This window comes from Mytilus californianus, unplaced genomic scaffold (genome assembly GCF_021869535.1).
Source record: "Mytilus californianus isolate M0D057914Y unplaced genomic scaffold, xbMytCali1.0.p SCAF_7, whole genome shotgun sequence".
Lineage (NCBI taxonomy): Eukaryota > Metazoa > Mollusca > Bivalvia > Mytilida > Mytilidae > Mytilus > Mytilus californianus.
In genome coordinates, this window is record NW_026262723.1 from 58,788,389 (window position 1) to 58,798,972 (window position 10,584).

A 10,584-nucleotide genomic window follows, 5' to 3' on the forward strand; every position below is an offset into this window, starting at 1 on the left:
ATTGACAACAGCATACCCATACCCTCTAAGGGGGGTAATCCACATCATCACAATCCTTCAATACCACAAATTGCATACATTTGTTCATAATATAAAAATAAGGAGATGTGGTATGATTACCAATGAGACAACTAACCACCAAAGTTCAAATGAAGTGGATGTGAGCAATTATAGGCAACCATACAGCCTTCAACAAGAAAAACCTATACCGTTGTATAGTTGGCTATAAAAGACACTGACATGAAAAACATGAAACAATTCAATTGAGAAATCTACAGGCCTAATTTATAGTAAAACAATTTACGAAAAAAAAAACAAATATGACAGACATAAACTAATGACAACCACTAAACTATAGGCTCCTGACTTGGGACAAGCACATATAGAATGCGGATAGGTTAAACATGTTTGAAGGCACCAACCCTCCCCTAACCAGGGATAATGAAGTAACAGTACAACTTGAGAACAAACTATGAAAATCAGTAAAAATAGAAAAACATCTTAACAAAAACACAGAGACCTAGGTAGGGTATTTATACATCCCTAAAGTTAAGATTATTTCTTTCAGGAGACTTATGATCACCAGCTTATAATTATATCATGTTTGTTATTCTTCTAACAGGATACAAGAAGGTTTACAATCAACCAGGAGACCATTTTTATGTAAGAGTCCATTTTGATCACACAGCTGAAAATCACGGAGAATTGAGCTTCAAGAAAAATGACATTTTATTGGTTGAAAGTACAATCCATGATGGCAAGCTAGGTCATTGGTTTGCATGGCTGGTGGATGATGAGGGCAGAAAAACACAGAAATGTGGTACCATTCCAAGTAAAGAAAGGTATATAATGTATATAATATTAAATATGTATCCATATTCCTGCATTCTATGCACATTTCTGGGTTTACTTTCATAAGAGCAAATAGTTTGGAAAGTAAAAAAAGTAAAAAGATGCAATGAGCTATTTATTGAGAGAGATATAGCAGTAGAATAGATAATTTGTATGCTTAACACAACAAAGTTACAGAGGGTATAATGTTTTTAACCGTTCATCATCACTTTCTTATTGCAAGGTTTTTTTTGTCAGAACCTCTTCAAGCTTAAAGAAGATTTCCTTTCCTCAATACCTTGAAAGAGTTTGATAGTCATTTTTCTCATAAAAGATTATACTTAGTCTTGTGAAAAAATTTTTTATTCTGCAAATGCATTTTTACAAATCAGAAACAATAACTTAGTATTCGTTCATTAACAGGTTAGAAGATGATTTTAATTTAAAGAGAAGCCAGTCAGAGAATGAATTCGAAGACCTGAAAGGTTCCAGACGAGGGTCAGGAAATGTCAGGAGAAGTTTTCTTCAAAGACGGAAACATAAAAGAAACAATTCCAAAGATAGCCGAGAATTCAACTCTTTTTCTGATGCCTCTTTAAATAGTGATTCAGTCCCACAGTTAGATGGTAGGTTTACATGTACATTTGTGTGTTAGTATTTCAAATCTTGTCTAATTCATTTACATTTTTTGATTTTATTCATTTCGCTTTTATTCACTATTGTGAACAAATTTGAAATAATTCTCATAAAGTTCATTCTTATTTTAAAAACCGTCCTTAATGTCCTTCTTCTTTACTTAGTAATTCCTACTAAGATTTGTGGGATTTCAGAGGTGGATAGTGTATTAGTTTTCAAATTCGGTGGATTCATATACTAAAAGAAATATGTATTCTGTTCCATTGGATTTATCCGTATTTAAAGTGAAATACTTTTTATGCCCACGCCATAGCGGAGGGGGCATTAAGTTTTACCCTTGTCTGTCTGTACGTCTTGAAATTGGTTTACGTTCTCTAACTTTAGTTTGTCTCAACCAAATGTTGTGAAATTTATACACAATGCTTATTACCATAAAACACAGATCAAGTCTGAATTTTGGTGGTGTCACTTTTACCTTTATAGAGTTATGCCCCTTTACAAATGGAAACATTGCTGAATTTTTCATTTCTGTATCTTAAGTTTGCCTCAATCAAATGTTATGAAACTTATACACAATGCTTATAACCACAAAACTCAGATCAAGTACAAATTTTGGTAGCGTCACTTTTACCTTTCTTGAGTTATGTCCCTTTATAACGTTATATGCAAACAGGGGCATTATCTGTGTCCCATGGACACATTCCCCATTTATTTGTTTATACTCATGCTAATGGCTTCTTGTTTCTTTCCAGATATTTCTGTATACACCTATACCAAAATTGAAAGAATGGAATGTAAGTATAATAGGAAATATGTGTTGCAGCAAAATTGTCTTATTGATTATGTAAGAAAATATGTGAAAAAAGAACTAGAAACTTTTCCTTTCCGATATGTAAAATTGTTTGGATAAATGATGCAGAATTTAACCTTCCTTTAAAATGCTGTATGATTTTGTTGGTTAAAAGTGGTTTTGAAATTTTGAAGATCAGAATAATGAAATTAACGAAAATGACTCGGGGAAATATTATTCCTTTGTCAGGCACATATTGCAATGTTTTATTGTGGTGAACCTTTAGAAAATTTTACCCAGTGTTTGGTTCGATAAATAAAGGCTTCCTATAAATTTTTGAAGACTTTAAGATATTGCAGAGGTCTCTGACTTCAATTGTAAAACTCAGCAGTTTAGCAATGAAATACTGAAAGAAGAGGACACACACTTCATACACTCCTGGCTATTTTTGTTTAGTTTTTGTCCTATAATGGTGACAATTTGAATTTTCTATTCATATGCATTGTGTAATATATAAAAAAACTTAATTTGAACATTTATATTTATAGGTAAAAAGATACGCCCTGTGATTTTATTAGCTCCGTTGTCTGATCCTTTAATTAAAAAACTAGTCTCAGAATCTCCTGATATATATTTAGCTTGTCAACCAGGTAGGTACATTTTATCTGATGAATTCTTCCAAAAATAAATTTATGTAAATTTTTGATCAATTTGCTGTTTCAGAATCTAATGCATTCTGGCTTATATTCTCAAAAGTGTACACCAAAACAATATGATTTGTTAAAAACATCCTATACAATGGAAATTTTACCAATGATGTGTTGTTACTTTTATTTTGGGGTACGAATAATTTAATTACCCATAGTTTTTTAGGTTCTAAAACGGCCAATTGCAAAATTAACTAAATTATTTGTTGTTTTTAAGCCGACTAATTGTGGTATGAGTTTTGGTATAGTTTTATTATGATGTACATGTTCTTATTAAAGAAATATTCTTAATATTAATCACAAATAAGTTGCTGTTAATGCAGTACATATCTTTTCTTTTGCTTTAGATTTTTTTTTAATCAAGAGATTATTTTGTGCTTATTTTAAACAAATACATGTGTTTACTTCTCATTTCAAAATCAAGGATTTGTTTTTTTCAAGCTGTGATGCAAGCCTCTGTTCAAGTAATGGAACAAGGATTAGCAGATGGTACTTACATTGATTATTGGCAGGAAGACGACCATTTTGTGTGTATTCGTGTCACAAGTATTCATGAAATCAGCGACAAGGTACAAAGTTAATTATAGCAGTTGTTTTCTTATCTTAAAACATTTATAACAAATCAAATTTCATGTTAACATGAAAGGAGCCAAAATAAATTTGTTTTCTATATCTTTTGAAATTGATACATATTTTTAAAGAAAAAATCTATAAACGTAACTCTTCTTTGTATAATATAATATGATTTATGAGTGGAATAATGAATTTTTTTGACATTGATCAATCTAGTTCACAATATCTTAATGTTAAAACCTCTTTTTTTTCAGGGCATGCACAGCCTACTAAATGGAAGTCCATCATCTATAGAAAGACTTCACAGGCAACATATATATCCTATTGTAATATTTGCAAGACACAAATCTGTCAAACAGTTAAGGTATGTTATCTTGTGACATAAAAGGTAAACCAGGGGCGACATTTGAAGTCATCCAAACATGTAAACATATCTGAAATATAAATATAATTATGAATTTGAGAGGCGAATTTAGAGGAGGATGTTCAAATAGAACTTGTATGATCAAACAGATAAATACCACAATACTACAATTGTACTGTAATTCAGAAACTTTTGCAATGTTTTTATTATTGTGAAAATTGTGACAAAATAGTTTTTTTTAAGCTTTGATAGTGTAATAGGTATGTAGCATTTCCGGAAATTGCAATTATCTAGCATCTGTGTCCATCATTCGACAATCACCATAATAAATGCATGCAAAAACTTATGCTTTACAATACATTCTGATCTGTTGCCCTATAAAGAAACTTAGCTTATATTGCTTTTCTAGTCCACTGTTTCTGCTTTCTTATCTCGTCTTGACAGAGTCAAACAGTGAGACATAGGTATGCTCTTTCCAGCTGCAGCTTTGTCAGTGTATTAGTTTGTGATTAGTAGATATGAGAAGATGTGGTATAAGTGCCAATGAGACAACTCTCCATCCAAGTCAAAATTTATAAAAGTAAACCATTATAGGTCAAAGTATGGTCTTCAACACGGAGCCTTGGCTCACACCGAACAGCAAGCTATAAAGGGCCCCAAAAATAACTAGTGTAAAACCATTCAGGAAAACCAATGGTCTAATCTATATAAAAAACAAGAAACACTTATGAACCACATCAACAAACAACAACTACTGAACATCAGATTCCTGACTTAGGACAGGTGCAAACAATTGCAACGGGTTTAAACGTTTTAATGGTACCAAACCTTCACCTTTATCTGAAAAATTAGTGTTACATCACAACATAGAAAGACACACTATAAAATATCAATTGAAATGGCTTAATTCAATTAAAAGACATATCAACACCAGTGAACATGCACTGAACAAATAAATTTGATCTATGATACAATGTAAATACAAAATAAATAAACTAAGGGAAGAATAATTAAAGTAACATGTTATACCGCTGTGAAATGTTAAGCAATTTTAGAAAAACAATATGCTAGAACCAAAAATATCAGCCATTTGCAATTACTTTAAACACAGGTAAATGAAAATAATTTTGTAGTTAGGTATACGTGTACAGTTCAAATGGAGAGAGATATTTTTACAAAATAAATAATTTTGATGTTCATAGGTCAGTTTATGGGGAACCACTAGTGGTAGGTCAGTGATATTTGGTATGCAGTTGTATTAGCATTGGCACATCTCATTAATATGGAGATTATTTGGCCCTGCCCCCTCAGTCATGGTCTACTGACTTTGAAACTTTTGCTTTATTTACATGTATTAGTTTGTGATTCGGTCAGTTTATGGGGAACCACTAGTGGTTGGTCAATGATATTTGGTGTGCAGTTGTATTAGTATTTGCACATCCCATTACCATGATTACTATGGAGATTGTTTGGCCCCGCCCCATCAGTCATGGTCTATTGTCTTTGAAACTTTTGCTTAGTTTATATGTATTAGTTTGTGATTAGGTCAGTTTATGGGGAACTTCCAATGGTAGGTCAGTTATATTTGGTATGTAATTATTTAGCATTGGCACATCTCATTTCCATGGAGATTGCTTGGCTCTATACCTCAGTCATGGTTCATTGACTTTGAATAGTTTGCATAACTTACATGTTAAAGTTTTGCTATTTTAATATCAACTTTTGCATTTTACTATCAAATTATCAAAAAAGGGAGACATATCTCTGTGTTACAGTATATTTTGTCTGTCTTATTCAGTAAATGAAGTAAAGCATTCAAAAACTTCATTACATTGTTCTAACATGGTATGATTCATTTTTAATTGAGATAGATGTTTCACTTTTCCTGTTAAAAATGATTAATAATTTTCAATTTCAGGGAATTACGTGATCCACAGTTTTTACCAGAAAGGTTAAATGCTAAAGCTGCCAAAGATATATTTGAAAAATTCCAGAAATTTGAAAAAGACTATAACCACCAATTTTCGGGTAAGGAGTAGAGAAATTAGTATTAATTATATTGACGATCGTGAATAAAAGGAGATCTAGGGTAAATGTCAAAAATGAGACAACAACCTGATGAAAAATAACAAAAAGACAAGTAGTAGAGGACAACATACAGTCTTTAAAAATAGACTGTGGTCTATAAAATTTGTCAAGCTCTAAATTGTCCGCAGCATATAAAAATTGTGAATGAACCTATTAAACAGATTAACATAGAGTTTCAAATGTCTAATGATTGTTCTACCAATTTATTCCTGCAGATACTTTTTTTTATATCAAGCCCTTTTCAGCTGTTTTCACAGCAATTTAAATTCACTATTTTCTATTTCTGTCCTATACTCATATAAGAGAAGGAAATATATTGCTTTGAATACAAGTTGGTTAACAATATTTATAATACATTGCTATCATGTAGAAGCCATAAATCCCTTTTCACCTGGAGTCGGTTTCACAAAAAAACTTACGACTAAGATTGATCGTAAGTATACTGAATTGTTCATGACTTAGAATCAATCTTAGTCTTAAGTTTTTTTGTAAAACCGACTCCCGGACATTAAAACTGATGGTGATCCTACACCAAAATGTATTACAGCCAAATTGTAATGGTCGATGAGGGATGTTTTATGTTTTAGTGCCATTGTTGTATGAAATGTAAAATTTATTTAAAATACTGTGGATTCATTAGTATTTGTTGGATACCAATTTTCATGGATTTCTTTGGTACAGGTGAACCACGAATTTCAATGTTTAATGATTTACAAATTTTCTAAAGGCTTGTAGGCAGACTATGGCAAAATAATGAAATCAAATATTCACGAAAAGACAATTTTCCCATAATCGTTGAAAATTGTTATCCACAGTATGTTGTATTTCATCCTCTATTTGCTTTTCAATGAATGGAATGATGAGCTATCATTAAAAAACTATTAAAAATGTCTAAATTGAATGGTAAAAACAAGAAAAAAACAACACTCTTGAAAGAATTTCACGGGCAGATTTGTATTTAAGGAATAAAGTTATGTTCTTTTTCTTCAATGAAATACACCACATGTCTACATTTATCTATTTCAGCTGTTATCCAAGGTGGCAACATTGCAGAGATGCATCAACAGATAAAAACAGTGATATCGTCAGAGCAAAAAAAGGGCATTTGGGTCCCTTCTGTGTTGTGATAAACCACAGTGTATTTTAAGTGTTGTGATACTAAAACTATATCATGTGGCCATCGTTCAAAGTGGTACAAATTTTCTGTGTTGTGATGTCAACATTTGACAATAGGACACTGCATTTTTTCATTATTTGTTTTCATATTTTCATGAAACTTATTTTAGTATTTGGAAGAAAGGGAGAGCTACAAATGATTTTAGTGCTTTATATATTACTTTTTTTTTGTATTTGTTTTTAAAGGAGTATGTAATAAGGATCTTTCTTTAGTCTTTTAATAAGGAGAAAAAAAAGAGGTTTTACTAAGGGAGACAATTTGTAATGTTAATTTATTAACTCCCTTGATGAAGGGCTTTGGTGAAACTTGATTGACAATGAAGGCATTTTTTAAATAGTCACATAAGTGCTTTATTGCATGTACATATTATCTAGTCAAATGAGATCTCTATGTGTCCAGATTGACACAGAACTGCGTACAGCCTGTCTCGGAGGAAAGATTTCAAGAGTTTTTTTTATCTACAAATTAGTTTTTTATGTCATTTTTAGAGGATGTGACTGGTCATTATGAACTATTATTTCTGACGATCTTTTGACATTCATCTCCATGTTAAATAAAATCCTAGTAAATGTGGTATCAATAGTAGTATTTAAAAATGTAAGGCATTTTAAACCAAATCAAAGGCAATAAATTTGTGATCTTAAAAAAAAGTGGAAATGGAAATTTGTTACAAATATTCCTATTAAGCAGATATAATTTATTATGGATTACAAGTGTTGTTTGAAGGCATTCAGATACTTTTGAAAACATTGATACATTTTTTTTTTTTTTTTTTATATTATCAAGCACATAATACAAGCCTTCAGCAGAGCTCCTTAGTTTCTTAAGGCTTTTGCATTTTTTTTTCTACAGATAGATATACAAAATCAGATACTTGTATACATTTATATTAAATGGAAGTGTATTCTGTGATATTGATTAGGACTTTTTAATGTTATATGTTTGTGGTTACCGTGGTAACATGTGTCTGTCTTGAATGAGAAGTGATTTTATTGTAAAGTTAAATGGTAATTTTATTTTTTAAGAGTTGGGAAGAAGTTGAGAAACCATTTGATTTCAGTTGTAGTAAATAGATGTTTTGCTTTTTTGAGTTTTGACTTTTAAGATTTTTACTAAAACCATTAGTTTTAATAACATTAGATCTTACTTTTTAAATCATGTATATTTTTTTTTATTTGCTTAGTCAGCTGTGGTTGAGGGAAGACTTAAAAGAATACATTCAAATAAACTGGAAAATTCTAATGTGGTTAATTTAAAAAAAAAATTACGTAAATTTTTTGTAAAAAATCTTTTAAATTATAATAAACCCTAGATAGATTGTGTACATTACAGAGCTCTTAAGGTTTAAGCAGACAGCTCAAGAAGAAGAAATATTGAAAAAAGAAACAATATAGTATTGATTAGCATGAAAAATATTCATGAAGTATTAAAAGACTGGTTATAAAACTAGATTATTGAAAATCTTACCCAAATTACTTTTTTCACACTTTTGAATTGTGATACTATGTAAGTTTATAATGGTTATGTTCTAAAAATTAATATACAATGCTGATTAAATTTCTGTTTAATGAGTATTTTATATTTCTTGAAGTAAAAGTATTCTAAAAAATCAGAAAGAGATAATTTGGAAGTATTTACTTTCCTTATCATTGACCACATTTTAGTCTGGTAATCAGCAAACAGTATCTACAAATCTTTCATTTAAGATGAGTTAAGATATAGTTTTGTTTCATTTTAAAAAATAGAAATCTTCATTTTTACTTCTGTTTCATGGTTTACAAAAATATAGGAACACTTCTTCATTACTGCTGTCAGATTTAGTAGAGAAATTTCATTGTGTGAAATATTTTAGAATTTTAAATTTCTTGGATTTGAAAAAATGATTACATGTATGAATGTTTCCAATTTCTACAAAGTTTTAAATACAGATTTTTTTTGTATGCTTGCTTTTTTAGAAAAAAAAACATGGCTGTAGAATTTTGTCGAGGGTGATTGTGAGATGGGTGTTGGTATGCATGTCTAATATTGTGTTTACACCATCAATCATAGACATGGAAAAATAAATGGTTTAAAATATAAAGATGTTATTTATTGTTGAGTTGGAATATGGAACTCTCTTGAAGTTCACTTAACTTTACAATGGCCACAGTTTTATCCCTTTTATTCAGTATATATTATTATTATTCTTTACTATAATTGCTACTGATACCAAGTATAAACCCTTACTCCTGCAGGAAACGTACAATAATCACCAAGAATATAAACCCTTACTCCTGCAGGAAACGTACAATAATCACCAAGAATATAAACCCTTACTCCTGCAGGAAACATACAATAATCACCAAGAATAAACCCTTACTCCTGAAGCAAACGTACAATAATCACCAAGAATAAACCCTTACTCCTGCAGGAAACGTACAATAATCACCAAGAATAAACCCTTTCTCCTGCAGGAAACGTACAATAATCACCAAGAATAAACCCTTACTCCTGCAGGAAAGGAAACGTACAATAATCACCAAGAATATAAACCCTTACTCCTGCAGGAAACGTACAATAATCACCAAGAATATAAACCCTTACTCCTGCAGGAAACGTACAATAATCACCAAGAATAAACCCTCACTCCTGCAGGAAACTGCAAGTAGTGACCATAACCCTTTTAAATTTGGCGCATTTTTGCAAGTCAGAAAAATAACTAGCTGTGAAAATTGCTGCAGCAACAAGATTCTGTTGCACTTCTGATTTATAAACGTAGACATTACTCTACAGTAAAAGTACTCTAAAAACACTTCACATGCAACAAAAGTAGCATTACCTCATATTTAGTTCAGTATGATAATACAATTATGACCTTCATCAAAAGTTAATATCAAAATTATAACATCTAGAAACTTTTATTTTCCACAAGGCCTGCAGGTTTTTGTTAAATAGTTTTGGTTCTTAACTTTTAGTGAAGGTCATAATTACATATAATGATATTTTGAAAAGAAAATGATTTTTGTCAACATCTAGAAATTCCATAGGTTGCAGAAGCAGAAGCTTGCAATTCAGAGGTCTTGATTTTATTTCTTTGAAAGGAAAATATGATGTTCATGTACAATAAGGTCATGGAAGAACTAGATACAAACTATTATCTTTTAGGATGTTAATATGAGTCTCTGCAAGAATAAGTGGTTTTTCTTTCTGAAAAACTAGAATGTTCCTTATCTTATTACCACACATCAAAATGTTGGTACTGATTGATGAAATGATATGAATGCATTTACAAGAGCCAGCATAAATGCAGTGACAAAAAAACGTTTTAAACAATGATAACATTTAAAATGACCATAAGGGTTTTAGCTGAGCGTCACTGATGAGTCTTATGTAGACGAAACGCGTGTCTGGCGTATCAAATTATAAGCCTGGTACCTTT

General features: G+C 30.8%; 1 protein-coding gene across 3 annotated transcripts in view; it reads left to right on the plus strand.

Moving 5' to 3' along the window:
• The window catches only part of LOC127709437 (disks large homolog 5-like), a 98,262-nt gene extending 89,016 nt beyond the window's left edge, over positions 1–9,246 (plus strand). For all 3 annotated transcript variants that reach the window (XM_052214978.1, XM_052214979.1, XM_052214980.1), the window contains 8 exons: positions 623–842; positions 1,255–1,457; positions 2,220–2,261; positions 2,806–2,907; positions 3,406–3,533; positions 3,792–3,901; positions 5,820–5,929; positions 7,016–9,246. In XM_052214978.1, the coding sequence (XP_052070938.1) occupies positions 623–842; positions 1,255–1,457; positions 2,220–2,261; positions 2,806–2,907; positions 3,406–3,533; positions 3,792–3,901; positions 5,820–5,929; positions 7,016–7,116 (1,016 nt within the window). In that variant the 3' untranslated portion in view covers positions 7,117–9,246. The remainder of the gene's footprint in view (positions 1–622; positions 843–1,254; positions 1,458–2,219; positions 2,262–2,805; positions 2,908–3,405; positions 3,534–3,791; positions 3,902–5,819; positions 5,930–7,015) is intronic.
• The last annotated feature ends 1,338 nt before the right edge of the window (positions 9,247–10,584 follow it).